This window comes from Camponotus vicinus, unplaced genomic scaffold (genome assembly GCF_025532165.1).
Source record: "Camponotus vicinus isolate PSW18456_S1 unplaced genomic scaffold, iyCamVici1.0 SCAF_6, whole genome shotgun sequence".
NCBI lineage: Eukaryota > Metazoa > Arthropoda > Insecta > Hymenoptera > Formicidae > Camponotus > Camponotus vicinus.
Window position 1 is genome coordinate 1900519 of NW_028141978.1, and position 18761 is coordinate 1919279.

An 18761-nucleotide genomic window follows, 5' to 3' on the forward strand; every position below is an offset into this window, starting at 1 on the left:
AGAGGAATCAATAATTACTTTAATTTATTAGTCAGCGTATAATATAAGCATATATATATATATATATATATATATATATATAAGAATGCGATGCAAGAGGTCTAGAAAATAAGGTTTAAATCAATTAATGATTTATTTTTATTTCTCATCGAAATGTTTCATCCAGACATTTATATAATCAAGTATGGGGCATGCCTTAAACGAATAATATAAGAATTTTAACATTTGTTTACACCTTTTTGTTGCAGACCCTCTACATCGAGAAGCGAAAATCTTCCGAACGAGATTATAGAAGCCGAATATGAGCAGCATTGCGATCAGCGCTACAAAAAATGCTCTATGAATCCTTTAGATTTAATAAGCTATTACATTAACTTATGAATATAACTTCCTTCGTAATTAATACTTAATTGTATTGCATCATACGAATAATTGCAAATGTTTAAGTACTTATTAAATACTCATTAATTCAGATAGCTCGAATTTATCGAAAAAGACTCTCACGAGTACCTGTTGGAAACTTTATCAATTGAAAAAGACGATATTTACGCAAGATGTGTTATATTCAATAATAGAAGAGAAACCTAGAAAATTGCTAATTCAATACAATGATAGACATATTGCAATTTTGCAGTTCAATACAATGATAGACATATTGCAATTTTGCAATACAAGGTAATCAGATCAAAAGCATAAATAGCAGAAATTGGAAATATTGTAATTTGCTCCTCGTAACTGCTTTTTCTTTATTTCGTTTCTTACATCTATTCATCACATGCATATACACACTTATATTTAAGAAATCTTTAAATGCAAAGCTTACTACGAGCTTGTTCTTTATGATACAAGCTTTTCTACTATCGAAAATATACATTATACATGGAATCTTTTCTCTTATTTTTTTCATCTTTACTTTACCCTTCCTAAAGAACTTATGAAAATGCTACATTATATTTGTGCAAATACAAAAGCATATCTCTTATATGTTTTCTATAAAAATTCTATTATACTGATCATTGAATTTGGAATCTTGGATTTTTTTCTTTAATTCCAAATATAACTAGACTAAATAAAACAATTTCATAGACTTAGTATCTTTCTTACGAAACCCTTATGAATACAAGTGAAATTAGAAAATATCATTATGAAATGCGAAAAAAGATGTGATACATTTGAAAATATTCTCCATTATTGCATTTTAAGCCTGAAAACTATACGCGCTTCAATTAATTCTTTTATCCGATGAAGTAATACAAATCGCACTATGAACAATCATTTAATTTAAAGCTTTTTTGCTTAGATATTTTTTCCCTAATGGAAAAATTGTAGGTATAATTAATTAAAGACAAATGGAAAATTCCAATAAGTTGTAAATAATATTTAAAATATAAAATATTTGGCATTTAAATGTAAAAAAAATATTTGCAACTTTTTATTAAAAAAAAATTAAAATAATTAACTTTTCTTTAAGATTTTTGATGTTTGTAACTTTTCAATTTTAATTTTTATAATTAATTAAGAGATTTAAATTTTTGTATCCTACAAAATTTGTGCCTTAAATTTTTTTCGTTATAATAGAACTTTATATGAATGTTATAAATCACGGTTTTCGGTTCGTATTGAAATATGCCACCGGGAACATAATAGAAATTAGATCACTTCAATTCAGACTTTCGCTCAACTTCATTAAGGCTCCAAAAAAATCTCCCTTTTCCTTCTTATTCCTTCAGTTTGTTAACCGCAGAGACAGGTACAGCGATCGTTCCTTCCACCGCAGCGCGGCTCGATTGCAGATAATGCAACATATTTTCGTAGATCACGAATGTGATAACTGTCGCTGGTGTCACCCTGGTGAGGTTTACACTTAAACCCTTGTAAAAGCCATGCCAACCCTCATACCTGCAACGAACCACCAGCAATACGCCTTTGTTTTATTTGCTTTACAAGAAAAGACTGAAGATGTGAAGCATCGTATAAAACGCTTTTAATTTAGCCCGCGTACGATTCTTGACGCTATATGGAATTTATTATGAAAATTCAAATTCACAAACAGTCGGAAAGAGTTGATAATCTCCTTTTTACTGCTCTAATAATTCTGCGAAAATTTAAATTAAAGAGAAAACAATATGTTTTTCTAAATCATACGGTTTCTCTTACACTTAAACGGAATAAGCGCATATATTCAAGCGATAAGTGTTATTTATTTTTAGTTTGAAGACGATAAATTTATGTAAATTACGATAAATATCCAATAATTCACATCATCGTATCATATGTTCAAAAATCGTACTGCTGGTGGCTTAACAAACTACCGAACAAATAACGTAATCAATAACATGTTTAGTCACAATACCTTTCTACATGCTATCTCCTGTAAGTGGCGATAAAATAGTTTCAATGCAAAATAGACTTGGAAAAATATCATCTGTTAAATCACATATATGCTTAATGACATTTTTCACTGCCAATAAGAATCTATGTCGATAGTATGAAATTGGGAGAACAAAGAAATCAAGTTTAGGGAAACTCAGATAGCGTAATCTGAAGAATGTAGCTAATTCAAAACAACAAACAAACATTTTCCGATATGTGTGTGTTGTATTTATTAATATCGTCACAATGTTGCTTTTAAATATGCATCTTCGCGTGTTTCGTTATTTTATTATCGAAGAAACAGATTCTAACTAGATTTATAGCTAAAGGAATTGATATAAATAAATTCATCCTACTATTTACAAATTGCACGGAAACTTATTGCTATCTATCGCATTTTCCGAGTGCCAGATTCTATGACAATTCTCGAAAAATTGATCCATCACGAACCTCTATGTAGTATTCAATTTAGAATGAGGTATAAATAATTACAGAGAGCCGCTTATGTAAAAAGAAAGTATATACATGTATAAGACACAGAGATAGATTGTGAACTTTTACTACATTTGCTAAAAAAAGAAAAATTGTCTAAATTAAAAACCGCACTGAGACCCATCGAGTCAAAGCGGAGACATAAAACTCATCAGTTTACACATGTGGTTCGCATACATTATGCATCAAAAATAGTTCGAGCATTATACAGACATATATATATTAGTCATATAGTCACATAGTTATGTAAATATTTGGTTATTAATTAACTATTGAAGATTATATACTATCTCTTTCGCCGAGAATTGGGTGTGTTCTTATAGCTCTTTGCATAAAGTACATTAATTAGCTTATACTTCAGTACATCCTTCGTTCTCTTTCTTTCATTTATATCAAACTAATGTGCCTAATTAAATCCAGTTTAGATATTTTACATTTCGATAAACAAAGATGAGCATATTCATTTATTTGTTTGTCTTGCAATCTAACCTTATATGATTAGAAGACTTCAGTTGAAATATATTGTGCTGTTGTATAAGAAAACTTCCCTTGCATAAAATACATCAGACACAACAAATTCTATGCAAGGAATTTATAAATTAAGCGAGAAGTAAATTAACTCCTTGTCGATTCTACATCGCAGTCTCTCAATATTCTTGGATAAGAAACGATATGGTTGAATAAATAAAACGCATACGTTTTATGCAATATGCTACGGACTATTTGCCACTTCACCTTTCAAGATCCATTTCTTTTGTAATAATTATGAATTGAATTACAATTTATAAGAGTATACAAGTAAAATGATAATAGTAAAAGCAATGATTTGCTTCTCTATATCGAACAATTTTTTTTCTCATCGTGCAACAAATCTAATATCAGTTAATAGAGATACAAATAATAGAAAATATCATATAGTTTCACTTTAAATACTAGAAAGAAAAGTAATACATGTCCACCTGTCTCATCTAATCAAATAAAATAAAAATTATTAATAGAATGATAATCGTCAGAGCTATCTTTTAAACTTCTTCCATAAATGACATAAAAATAATTTGACATAAGAATAATTTTGTACATAAAAAAAGACTTGAAATAAAAATTATTCTGCACTATAATCTATTTGAATGATACGTTGTATAACACGTGATATTCAGCTATTGTTTAAAATAGAGTATATCATGGCCTCGCATTATCAAAAAATCATACACGTGAGCATCTTGCATTGAGTTTTGGTATATCAGAAAAAATATTACGCTCTGCAGAAGGTTAAAAAAATTGACCTAAAAATTTTCTTATAGTAAGATGTCAATTCAAATTAACTACCGTTAGTAAAATGCTCATAAATAAGAATAATCAGACATATGTTTGGCGTAACATGTAAAAGGTATGGTGATAAGCCTTTATAGAAACCCTTAATCCCTTCTGACCTCCATGTGCATTGAATGCAATGCCAGGTGCCCCGATAATCATGATGATGATCCTGAAGTCGTGCCCTTATCACTTGATAAGGATACGTCGACGCTGCAGCGATCAGTTTGGACATCGCGGCGAAGATGATATATTCGGTTGTACTCTGTATGAAAAAAACAAGCACGAATATTTTAAATTATTCATCGTTAAATTATTCAGTTATTCTAAATTTATGAATTATTTTAAATTTATATCTATTCAGTTTCAACTTAAAGTCTTCTTTGTGAATTGATAATATTATAAATCGATAATGTTGCCATATTCTTTGTATAAAAGATATAAATTAGCAGAAGAAAGAGAATTATAAAAAAGAGAATTAAAAAGTTTATAGTAATATAGAAGTTTAAACATATATTAGAAATTATAATATAGTATTCTAAATCTTCTGCATCTTATAGTCTTATCAAAATTTTAATAAAAATATAATCAACTCACCAATTTCGTATCAATGGGCACATTTAAATAATTATAGTATTTGTTCTTCATTTCCTCATATACCATAAACTGTATCGCACCGTGCGAGACACCAAACAATCCAGGAACTAAACCCTGCAGAAGAATATATCGATATAATAATTTTCATTAGTTATAAACTGTAATAACTTATTTTACTTCGAATTCAATTAACTTTCGATTGAATCATAAAAAAAACATTTACTTGCCTTATATAAGCCTCTAATGCCCTCCGTCTTGTAAATCTTCTTTAAAGCATCTACCATTCCGCGGTATCTCTTGGACTCCGCCACATTCACATCCTCAGCATATTGTAGACACAACCGCGTTTTCACCACCCAGATCGGATTAGTCATGAGCAAGGTAAGCACTCCGGCGTCAGCGGCGGCGAACATATGCATGGACGGTCCAAGCGGTTTCTTTGAGTTACCACCTTGGATCGAAGTCTTTATTGTGTTATAGCTGTAAATTAAATCTGTATTTTTGGCATATGTAAGGATAAAAGAGATATATAAAAAAGAAATAAACAATGCTAATCAATGAACCTTGCATCGAAATTTTTATCATCTTGCAATTTTAATTCTGCGTTAATTATACGCATTAAAAATCAGGTGTAAAATAATCGCTAAATTTTTATATCAGCGATATTAATCGACCACATATAATATGTACTTACAAGAAAAAGTAGAAACCCCATGAACTGCCTGATCCTAAGACATTTGGCGTTACTCCTCTATAAAGTCCACGCACTCCCTCGGTTTTAACAATCTGAACCATCGCATTCGTGAGTCCATTGTATCGCGGTGCTGCATTCGTGTGACCATCATTTACTGCAAGATAACAAAACCTAAATAAGTCCTACCACAACTTACTTAGACGGTACTTCTATTCTCGTAAAAATTATCATAACGTTACCGTTATGTACGATACGCTTAACTTTTTGTTATAAAAATCTATGTCACAACTAATGGGATTTACGACTACGATGTCGACGTTCATCGCTCTGTTAATTAAACTATCCGCCGTCAATGCATTTCGCAATAAGCAGCATCTATTGTTATGCTTAAATACATTTTCAACATATATAGGTATCACATACGTATGCACATATGTATGCACATAAATATACATACATATCATTGTATCGAATATCGACTCGCTTTATCTACAACATTAGTTTCATATCGCGTCTCGCACTGCGAGAAAACAGCAATATCGTCTTGCGATATGCCTTATTTTCCAAGAAATTATTTTGTTAAATATTCAAAAGGAATTCTCTTGAAATATATTTACATAGAAGACATGTTGTATGACGAAATATAAATACTTAGAATTCAATTACACGCATTTCTTACATTCTGGATTTTTTATATAATTTAATACACATAATTTAATACAATTTATATATATATATATATATATATATATATATATATATATATATATATATAATAATGTGATCTAACATACATGACAAAATTTAATAATATTGTATACAAAAAATAATTTATAAATATTATTTCTTTTCCACAGAGAGAGATCATAAAGAGTAGAAAAGACATATAAATTTTATATCAAATTATTATACAAATTATTATAGCGTTTTATTCAAAGTCAGTACAGAAATTAATCTACAATAGTGATATTGCTTGAAAATATCATCCTAAGGTAAGTCACGGTGTGGAAGAAACAAGAAAAAAAATATAATCACCATCTGCGAAGTACGATCTACTTTCGCTTTCATGAATAACGCTGATTTCACGTGACCAGAGATTGTCCTATGAATGCGATCTTATGTATCCAAGATATTTCTGATGAAATTTCCTTTACGGATCTCTTCATCTTTAATTTATAATCACATCTTTTCCTTGACAAATATTTTTAGATTGCTACATTATTCCACAATCGAACAACATGATATTAAGTAAATAGAAAGTTATGCAACACATGCAACACAAGCAAACAAGCTATATTTTAGATTTTTTTATTCACTTATAATTTTAAAATATCAACGTATAAATATTTTACGTATCAATATTTTAAATTAAAATTATAAGTGAATAAAAAAAAGAAAAATAAATGAATGAAAAAAATGTTTTTCCCTCGTTTTCTAAATTTTTAATATTAGATGTAGATATGTGTATGTGTGCATACAAGTGAAAAATAAAAAGTATATTATTATATGTATTATTAGAGTCAATTATACAAATCAGAAAATTAAGAAAAAGTTGAAATTATATACATTTATATATTTACGAAAAAATGCATCTACGAAATTTGATTTAATAATCGTATCTATTAAATTTAAGATGTGGAATCAGCTGTATCAGCGTGACACTTTCTGTCTTTCTCTCTTTCTCTCTTTCTCTAAATGCGCGACAAGACGATTCAATAACGAACGCCACGTGACATAACTGACGCAACTCGCGAAATTCGCGTGACTTATGTTAGTGTTTGGTGAACGGCCAATGAATATTTCGTTAAAAATACTACTGTTTCTCGCAACAAGTCTTATTCGTCTCTGTGTATTTCGCGCCGCATTTAATGCTGAGTACGCACATTTGTCTCCTTATCCAGTTGTGGCTACTTCATTAAAAAAGTCATTTAAACATGAGGAGAAACTTTCCTTATCTTGTTTTGAATGGAATTCATTTCGCTTGAGTTTCACAACTTTAAAGGTGACCAATATCAGCCGAATCTTTAAACTCTGTAGCGGATAAAAATACATACAAAAGACCTTCGACTGTGATCCGTTATCAATCTCGAGACGGAAGTCGAATTTCTTAAACAAGCAAGATATGAATAATCAAAAGCTGATTGTATTCACAGCGTATTAAGAAACATCGTTATTCAAAAGAGCAATTTATTAATCTGACGTGCAATAATGGCATATTAAATGATGTCTCTATACGAAGTTTGCTAAACAGCTGTTAATATTAAGTGTTATACCTATTTTACAAAAACTATTTCTGATTTATTTTAATATTTTTCTCGCTTCTGCGAATTTTGTGTAAGTGTGTATGTATGCATGTGTGTAGGAATTTATTTGTGATCTCACACCTGCTGAGAAATCACAATATAAACAAGATATTACATATTGGACAAATGCCAATTAAGAGCTTCAAAAAATAAGAAAAGTTGAATATAAACATGTGTATTCGAAAACAGGTGTTTTTTTAAACTAATGTTTTAAATTATAATCGAACAATAAATAATTTGACCGTAAAATATCTATCTATAATATATTATAATAGGCATTATTAAATTACGGTCATTTTCATGATTTTACATTACAGAGATAATTCACAAGTACACGGAGAAAAAACTTATCTTACTGTAAAAGAAAATCATGTGCAATTTATCGCTAAGATTGGCTACATATGTATATGATATATCTACCGTGAAAAATTGACGATTAATTGCGATGTTTTCGTATTTATTGCATAAACAAATTAATTGATTGACATCAGATTCATTGACGTAACGTGCAAAAATGATTAAGAAATACATACTTATTCTGACGTAATATCTGCCGTAATTCTGTCAGTAATATCTGTTTTTATCCTTAATAATTATATCACGAATAAATTTATCTATATTTAATAAGTTTACTATAAAATAAGTCATAAATTAAGTTTATTATAAATTATTAAATTTATTTACGTAAAAAAGAATAACATAATAAAAATATAGATTTAATTATGAATAGTGTTAAAATATATATATATATATATGTACTTATATGATGGAACAAATAATTCATATGATTAAATGCGGATGTGATGATTATATAATCATTGTATCAATCATCGTATATTAGAGCGAAAGATACTTTACGCAAGTAAACTTCGGTATCGATAAACACGTGATAAACGTAGATTAATATCTTCCTCCCAACAAATAACTTAATTCATCTCTAATAAGACTGCAATAAATCTGATAAAACTTCTGTTCAAACTTCAAAATTCCCAAAAAACGTTTCGAATTTAAACGTTTCGTTTATTCATATCGTTTGAATTTATATATCGTATTTCATCATGTTAATCATCTGGCTTTCTAAAACGATAATATGCATTTATCAACGTTCTTATGATCATTTTCTTTTCGTAGAAATATCTTGTCATCAAAATTTATGTACGTTTATTTAAATGTGCTCTATTACTATGAACTTAATTTACATTATACGTTACTTTCTCCGATATTTGTCCTAGATAACATTCCCTGTCAATGAATAATTTTTTTCGCTTATTCATAATCCTGGTATTATCATAATGCAGAATTTATGCAAATAACTTAAAATAGTTGTCTTATTGATTTCTTTGTCCTCGAGGTAAAATCTTTATATCAACACGAATTTAATCTATAATGATAATATAAATTATAACGATATCAGTCTTCTATTAATTCAATAATTATACATGAATATAATTGTACATATATAATAATTACACATAAATATTTCATTAACAAAATACTGATTAGAGAAATTCTTATTACCGTCAATTTATCGCGACAATATTCAAATAATGCAAATATGAATAAATTAGAACAGCAGAGAAAGATTTTTAATTTATCAACGTAAATATTAGTTATCGATTTACTGTTTCTTTTATAATTATTTTTGGTATCATTTAGTCATTCGAAATAACTAGAAAACAAGATATTAAAATTCAACGCCAAATAATTTAAAATTAAAATAATGTAAGCTCTCACATATTGTTTTGTTAAAATGAATTCGTGTAGAATTATTTTAAGATGCAATGCTGTCGTTGAAAGCAGTTTTATCATACGCGTAGACAAATTTTAATAGGCACTCAGATAATTCGTCAATTATATGAACATTAAATATCGCAGAACGTTAACCTAGCATGACATTATTATCACCGAGCGAAAAAAATTGCAGAAACACGTGTCAGTTCTTTTGAAAGTTATCTAATCTAAATCTTACGGATAATTATCGTAACAAGTAGCTAATAAAAAAATAATCGGGACCCACGTTCAACTTACTAAAAACTACCGTTATCGAATCATTATTAAATAAAAATAAAGGAAATTCATTATCAATGGAATATCACCATAATATTGATAATATACACAATTCATTATCAACGGAATATCACCATAATACTGATAATATTCAACGTTCAGAAATAAGACACTTTTCAATATTTCTCTCTAGGATTTGAAAATGAAAAGAAATATGTAGAACGCAATTTACATGTCTTTTTCGTATCTTTTAAACGGAAAAAAATATTTACAAACGTTCTTTGTGTGTTTTTGATTATTCACGATGGTATATCGATCTCAAGTAGCACAAAATCGAATATTATGATGAAAAACTTTCCAACTTTGCCGTTTTATTTACACGCGCGTAACGAAAAGTGAAACTCGATTCACTTTTTATTATCATGTCTTTAATTTGAAGAAACGAATTTATTTATTTGCATGAAAGAAAAACGTAGAAAAATATTAACTCAGTTCGTAAGCTTTACGTTATTATCTGTACTAGTTCTTTTTTTTTTTTTAACGAGGCGATAAATTGTGTCGGCTCGTTATTCTACAATCACCTTCTCGGCAAAAGTCCATCTCATATATGTCGCAACATTTCATAAATCAGAATACATAATATTTTGGTCTCTCACAAAAGAAAATTTCGTCGCAAAAAATTTATTCGTACGAGATAAATTCCATTCGTATAAATTGATATATATATATATATATATATATTTAATATATAATATTCTACATATATAATTCGTTTTCTTACTACTAGTTTCTTAAAAATTAATTACGCTAATAAATTAATGCTGATAAATTAATATTAACAATTACGTCCAGACTATATATATATAATTAATATATAATATTCTACGTATATAATTCGTTTTCTTACTACTAGTTTCTTAAAAATTATAAAAGATTGATAAGAAAAGAATATCGAATCGATAAAAAGGAATAGATTAAATAAATAAGTGGACTGTAATATTACGTAAGATAGATAACTCTAGTCTAATATCTATTTTATTTATATTTTACGAAGAAATTCAAAAAAGTTTTCTCTCACAGAATTATACGTTGTGTTAATATATATATATATATATATATATATATATATATATATATATATATATATATATACATATATATATAACTTTTTTGAATTTCTTCGTAAAATATAAATAAAATAGATATTAGACTAGAGTTTTCTATCTTACGTAATATTACAGTCCACTTATTTATTTAATCTATTCCTTTTTATCGATTCGATATTCTTTTGTTATCAATCTTTTATAATTTTTAAGAAACTAGTAGTAAGAAAACGAATTATATACGTAGAATATTATATATTAATTATATATATATAGTCTGGACGTAATTGTTAATATTAATTTATCAACATTAATTTATTAGCGTAATTAATTTTTGAAATCTAAAAGATTTATATGAATCTATTTATTTAGGATTAGTTTATCAAGCTATTTATGAATAATATTAAATTATATAATTAGTTTTATCATTGTAGCATTTGATAATGATTAAATTTAACTTTTAAATATATAATAAATATAATTAAATATATAATAAATTTAATTTAATTTTTTATTTTAAATATATAATAAATATAATAAATACAATATTTGTTAAAATTAATCTTTGTGAATACTGCTTTCAATCAATGTTATAAAATGTAATTGAGTCAAGATTAAAATTGTGATAAAATAAAATTTACTATTTTACAAGGATTATTATGTTCTATTTTACAAGGATTATTATGTTATTTTTCATGGTAAAAATGATTCAAGATTTGAAAAATTAAATATGGTACAATTCAAATTAATGCAATTTATTAGAATCTATGAAATAATTGATATACGTAAGCACAGAAAAAATTGAAAACAATTTCGCAAATAAGTGTGCATCATCTTTTGCCTAACATTTAACGGAAAATAGAATTAAAAAGAAACACGCACATTGTTTTAGCACATTGTTTTAACCTTGAATAAAATGATTTTGATAAATTCAGTACGATACACTGATTTAGAAAGTAGCTATACATGGTGAATCTATAAATTAAATATTTCAAATTCGTTATATATTTCAATCTCTACATATTTATTATATTTATTTATACATATATTTTTATATTTCAGTCTACATATTTTTTTTCTCAGAAACCCCTATTTGGATTAAAAAAAAAAAAGAAACTGGACCAAAAGAACAGTCGAAAACATTGTTAGACGCGAAAGACACACGAGAACGGAGAGGATCACGGGGCGATGCACGAGGAGAACCTCGAATACCTATACCACGTGCTAGCCGTGACGCGAGAGGCGAGGTGAGAGACAGCCAGCCGCCATATTTGCGAGCGCGTTCACGTCGACGCACGCGTGACTCACCTGCAAATCGGATCTTGATGAGGTCCAGCGGGTGCAACATCAGGGTCGAGACGACGCCGCCTGAGATGCCCGCGACAAAGTACTCGTACTTGAAGTTGCTCAAGACGGTGAGCTGGCGCGGCGCGCCCGGCGTACCGCTACCCTTGATCGTCGTCATGTTCCACGAGACGTTACTGCTGTTGCTGTTGCTATTGCTGCTGCTGCTGCTGCTGCTGCTGCTACAGGCGCTGGCGCTGGCGCTGTCGTGCCGCTCGCCGTTCACCTTCGTTACCGATCCGTGTGCGGTGACAGTCCTATTCGCATCCTCCCCGATGTTAGCAACGCGCGTGTCCACTCGACGGCATATCTCCTGATCCACGGCAGGCACTGTCGTCGAGCTGTTGTAGCGCCACTCGTCCCCAAAATTATCCCCTCGTATTATCTCCTCCTTCCGCTCGTTCTAATGCAGAAACTACTGGCTGATCCCGATTACGCAATATCCGTGAAGCACGTTGCATCGCATACGCCGACTGTCGCTATACTGGTCGACCGGGCAGCTGTGAGCGACGTTTCTAGGTAAGGAGACGGACGGAGCAAGTCCCCGCGCCTGCGCAGTGGCGCTAGCGTTAGCAGACGATTCTCGCTGTCATGTGGGAGGCCTGACGATTCTTTGACTCTCCGCAATTTTCATCTCGCCCACATTTTCCCCTCCCTAATTATTTACTTCTTTGGACTTAATTCTATATTTACTTGACATTCTGAGCACGGAAAATGTCATGATAAAAGTACAAAAAACAAAATATGGTTTGAATTATTTCTAGGTTGTACACGTTATGTCTAGACGTATTCGCGCGCATATCATAACTATTGATTAAAAAGTGTTACGGAACTATTCTCTTGGTTAATTTAATTCACCTGTATTTTGAAGGGGTGTGAAAACTACCTCAAAAATATTTAAAATTATATTGTTATATATTGTTATATTTTTTCTTATATTTTTTTTTATTTTAAAATTAATTATATAACATATATTTTTGTTACCCTTTTATTTTAAAACTAATTATATAGTATACATAATTTTTATTTATATATGTAATTATATACATATAAATAAAAATAGAGCGATAAATAATATCGTATAAACAATAATAATTATCAAAACCACGCAATTGTTTTATGGTTTAATATTTAATTGGATCTGAATAAAGTTTTGAAAAATTTATATTATGAGCAAGTGACCCTATTCTCGAAATATATATATGAAATGTCGTATTTTATTTCTTAGAAAAATTATTTGTTTAAACAATAAAGTTTCGATTCTTTTATATATTTATATATAATTATATATTTTATATATTTTTATATGTCTAATATAATGTCATTTATTATTTTATGAAAAAATTAATTAACACTATTAATTCGCTTAAAACTCTTTAAAAATAATAGAATATGATTAAATGAATTACAATCGAATAAACTTTTGTTTTGAAAATCTAATCTATTTATATATCGTTTCTAAAAATTTTTAACGCTATCGATAAGCCCCGGAGATGAAAAATTTTTTCACATTTTCAGCTTTTCTTATTTTAGAATTCTCAATAGCATCCCACGAATTCTAAAAATAATTCTTAACTGTTCGAAACGGTAAAACTAATATTTCTAACGATATTGCGATTTTTCATATGTTGATTCGAAGACGTAATTACATCTTCAATCGCGGATGATCAAATAATCACGAAAGAATAAATGATGTATCATGAAATCTTTTATGCTATTTACTAGATTCTATGATTCATTTATTTTATTGCACATTCTCATTCTTAATTATATTTAGATTATTCGTCGGAATAATCACATTTAGTCACAAATTGATTCTTCTAAAAAATCTATATAAAGCATTAAGATATTCGAAAAATTTTGCAAAATATTTCAAATTTTTTTATATAACATATGCTTTCGAATAGTTTCCGCGCTCTAACATAATAAATATTTCTTACTTTCTTTATTATAATTTTGATAACAGCATAATATTTTGATGTTTAATGCTCTACATAATACAATAAATTATAAAGTATAATATAATTACAAAATATTATTATTAGCGGATTTTGCATAACTTCAAGCTGTCTTCTTGTTCCTAATCATCATGCATTTCTATTCTATACATTCTCTTCTTCTAGTTCTTGAATTGTTATGATTTATCACATTTCCTCATCCTAAAATCGTAGGAATTTACATAGCATTCCTTCTTCTTTATAGTGGGCATTGAAATGCTTTCTTGTTTGTTCTCAGGCGCATTTCTAAAAGATGTTTAAATTACCGAAACGTCCTTTTCTTTACTTCTTTTCTTCCAATTTCCTTTTTAAATTCTCGATTATTCTCCCTGTTTCTGACCTGTATAATAGGCTGCTTTTTATCATGATTTCATATCTCTATATCTGTACTTTCCGTTTTTTTTCCAATCTCTTTGCTCCATTCAGACACTCCGCTCTCCTGGCTTGTATATTTCTAAGTTTAATTTCTCCCTCTTCTGTACCTTGTGTGTTGAATAGCACTCCTAGATATTTGTATTGTAAATATTTGTATCGTTTACATGATTCTATCTTCTCTTGGTTAGATTCTATATCTGTTCTCTCCTCTCCTATACATAAATATTTTGTTTTATCTACGTTCATGCTCAATCTCCAATAACTATATTCTTCAATTAATTTCCTTGTCATGTATTGTAGATCTTTTTTATCATTAACATACAGCACCTGGTCATCAGCAAATTGTAACGTATATAGATAGGTGTCCTCATCTATTTCTATACTCATCCTTTTACACTTTCTTTTCCATTGAATAAGAGTGCCCGTCCTATATATCCTATATTTTAAACAGTGTTGGTAATAACAACATTCTTGTTTTAGGCCTTTCATAACGGAAAACATTTCTGTCAGGCTATTTTCTATCTTTATTGCCGCCTCAGACTCTTTGTATAAGTTCTGTATTGCTTTGATCACGGTATGATTTATGTTCGTATTCCACAATGCTTCCCATAGCTTAGTAATGAGTACACTATCGTATGCCTTCTGAAGGTCTATAAACATGAGATGCGTAGATGTATTGGTAGCTATTTTCTTTTCGATAATTTGCTTTAGAAAATGTTGTCCATGCAGGATCTGCCAGCTGGGATCCACTTTGTTCCTTTTCTTCATTGTTTCTGTATTCGTCCTTTATGATATTCCTGAAATTAACGCCAAGGGAAAGAACAAAGAGAGGAAGACCAAGAAGGACATGGGCGGAAGGGATAAGGAAAAAATCTATGAGTAAGAAAAACTTAGGAGAAAGGGATTGGATGAACAGAACGAGGTGGAAGTTAGGCATCGGACAATGGCGAAAGACGTTATAACCCGATTATATATACATATATATTATAAATACATATTATAAGATACAAAATTTAATAAAATATAACTTGAAATTTAATACAAAATAATTTATCACATGGAATTACACGAAAATATCCGAAATATTCATATAATACAAAATTTATTAAAAATATTTAGAAATTTTTAGATCAGACAAGACTAATTAACAACAATTAATTACACGATATTTATTATTAAAAATTGGTACACAATTAGAGCTTAATAAATTTTATGTAACGAAAATAAGGAGTCATTAATATAATTATTGAGCAATATTTCCTAATTGTACAAGAAAATATATGCACTACTGGCGCATTTTGCGCAAACTTTCAAAGAAAATATTCAAAATGCGAAAAGAAATAGACAAAGCTTCGATGTAAATCAACGATTAAATTATAGATTAAATCGCGATTTAAAATTCGCAAGGAAACGCGATGAATAAATAAATCGATATTCGGAATATTGAATTGCAACGCCTATAATTTCTATAAAATATAATAATCGAAGCCCACAATATGCGATATAATTCCTATCATTTTAAACGAAGGTATTTTGACAGTTATTTGAGGTCCGCGAATGTTTGCGAATATAGAATTCGCTGCCCGATTTATTTTCCAATACGCGATTTTATACCAATATCGCGATCGAAAATAAAATACATATCGCGCGAATAATTAGTTAAACAAGATAAAATGGGCTTTAAAATAATGTTATAAAAATCGCATTATCGCTATATTTTATAAAAAATAACATCCAACGATTTATCAAAACCTATCGGACGAATGACACACCGATTAATATTCGATGAAGAAAAGAATGATCATAAAGGTCAGAGATCTCAAGTCCTCTTGGCACTTGCACTCATTTGAATTCCTTATTGCACTTGTAGTCACTCGCGAAAATACTCGCGATCATGTTTAGAAAAGAAATTTGACAATATACAAAGCGTTTCACATCACTACCTTACTGTTCAAGTGTCAACATACGAATGATAGCAGACCGTAACATGTAAACATAAGCGCGCTACCGTTTATATGACGCCAAAGTCGAACATATTATTGATAAAATTCATTGCCAAAATATTTTACGTACTCTATGACATATACAGGGTGTATCTGAAATGATGCACTAAACTTTAGGAGCATTTTTTATGAACATGGGTCCGCAAATGAACCCCCCTCCGAGCTAAAATTCGAAAATGTGTGAAATTGACCAAACACCCGCAACGCAAATTTATTTATCTCTCAAGAGGGGTGATAGGTAACGTTAAAACCTTTTTCTTTTTTTTTCTGAAATACAGCCAATTTTTAATTTTTTCCCCAAACTTTAGGGGCCTTTAGCTCGGAGGGGGGTTCATTTGCGGACCCATGTTCATAGGAAACAAAAGTCTTATTTTGACCTCTAGAATACGCTCCTAAAGTTCAGTGCATTATTTCAGATACACCCTGTATATGCATAATATTACAGAAGAATTTTAAATTATAGATCAATTATTTATTAGGTAATTAATGTATCACGGATTCTTTCGTTATACTAATAATTCGATTCTGCAATTCGATTTTTTTACTGAATATTCTCAATCCGAATTATATTTAGATCATTGAAAAAAAAAAAAATCGAGCGATAAAATATTGGAGATATATTTGACTCTATTGTTAGGGAAATAATTATTGTTTATGAAGGTTGCAGAAAACAATAATTTATAATTATAATAATTATAATAATTTATTTTTATTTCTATCACTTTGTTTCCTAGTTGAAATTATAAATAAATATATCGCGAGAAATACAGCAATAAAGAGTCTTATTTGTCGCAATACATTCCGTTTATTGAGAGTTTTAATTGTATTATTGTAATAATTAATTATCAACTGTAATGATTATATGGAAAATTATTTCCCGCACTTTCCGCAATCGCGTTTTAAGTAAAAATTTAACATATGAGGCGTCTTGCATCACTATCTTGCTGTCCGAATGTCGCCGTGTGAATGACAACACGTTGAGCATCTAGGAGTTATCATAGCATGTTATTGTTAAATATCCTATTTATAAATAACACATTATACGCCGTAAAGGCCAAATACCATGCGTTACAGTTTTTTAATAATTTTTAGTAATTTGCTCCTAAAATATTTGACATTTTATACATCATGTATAAATTAATACGAAATAATTCTGCACTTTATATTTCAAATTAATATTGATAAATAAGTTATCGTCGCAAATAAAATCTAATGTTTATACGAAGAACAAAATTTATTTTATCTTAATTAAAAAACTATTGGTATAAGTAAATTTAATATCATTTTTTTGCCTTACCAATTTTTTTTATTTTCAAGTTATCAATTAAATCGATTAAAAAATCGATTGATTCCATTCCAGCCATTATATTGAGATCTGAAAAATGTAAAATACTCGCAATTGAATGGATTCGCGTATAAATACACAATCCGCTGTTATTACTTGTGATTTGACGTGAGATACTTTTGATATAATAATTGAAATAATGTGCAATAATGTATAATTATGTATAATGTATAATTAATGTATAATTATTGTCATTTTATACAACAATAAATAATGTTTCGACGGAGATTCGGACTATTTTTCGCATCAATAATTATAATGTACAAAGATATAGCACCTACACCCGATTTATTTTTATACAAATTCCGCAATTTTGAAAATGAAACGTCCTATTTCGTGAAAAATTGACTGAATAAGGTAATAAAAATTGACTAAACAAGATAAATAAGAATAACTTAATGACTTGACTAGATCAACATTCTTCTGTCGAGTAGTGCTGGTTAATATCCAATAGAGAAAAAAATGATTCTAAAATGTAGAGCAGTCTCAGCGTGCCTTGCTTTTTGTAAACATGATATTTTATATAGTTACAAATGCTAATTATAAATCTTCGAGATCTTGGAATAAATTTTCTAGAATTAATTAATGCTGAATCATTTATCCCACAGATATACTAAACTGGAATCAGTGATCAAGGTTAACAGGAAAACGAACAATGATCTGATTTTGCGTTGGCTTATCTATCCTGTTCGCGATAGGTAACGGTTCTCATAATCGCTAATGACCGATATGGAAGTGTGCAAAACGCTTGATAAAGATTTCCTTATCCGTTGTCACGATTAAGTATTTCAGTATCGGTCTCCCTTAGCCGCGAATA

At 29.1% G+C, this 18761-nt stretch overlaps 3 protein-coding genes across 6 annotated transcripts in view; 1 reads left to right on the forward strand and 2 right to left on the reverse strand.

Annotated features, from left to right (window-relative positions):
- The window catches only part of LOC145973901 (uncharacterized), a 163597-nt gene extending 162678 nt beyond the window's left edge, over window positions 1-919 (forward strand). For all 4 annotated transcript variants that reach the window (XM_083103562.1, XM_083103561.1, XM_083103559.1 and 1 more), the window contains one exon: window positions 249-919. In XM_083103562.1, coding sequence (XP_082959688.1) covers window positions 249-381 — 133 coding nt within the window. In that variant the 3' untranslated portion in view covers window positions 382-919. The remainder of the gene's footprint in view (window positions 1-248) is intronic.
- LOC145973902 (solute carrier family 25 member 32) lies at window positions 110-12734 on the reverse strand. The gene is made up of 6 exons (XM_083103563.1): window positions 12189-12734; window positions 5468-5621; window positions 5001-5253; window positions 4774-4887; window positions 4296-4441; window positions 110-1899 (listed from the first exon to the last, which is right to left on the reverse strand). Exons 1-6 carry the CDS (start codon window positions 12343-12345, stop codon window positions 1719-1721), a joined length of 1005 nt encoding a protein of 334 aa, XP_082959689.1. The 5' UTR covers window positions 12346-12734; the 3' UTR covers window positions 110-1718.
- A 1865-nt stretch (window positions 12735-14599) lies between these two features.
- LOC145973177 (uncharacterized) lies at window positions 14600-15364 on the reverse strand. Its single transcript, XM_083102415.1, has one exon. The coding sequence runs from the start codon at window positions 15362-15364 to the stop codon at window positions 14600-14602; it is 765 nt and encodes a 254-aa protein (XP_082958541.1).
- Between the last annotated feature and the right edge of the window lie 3397 nt (window positions 15365-18761).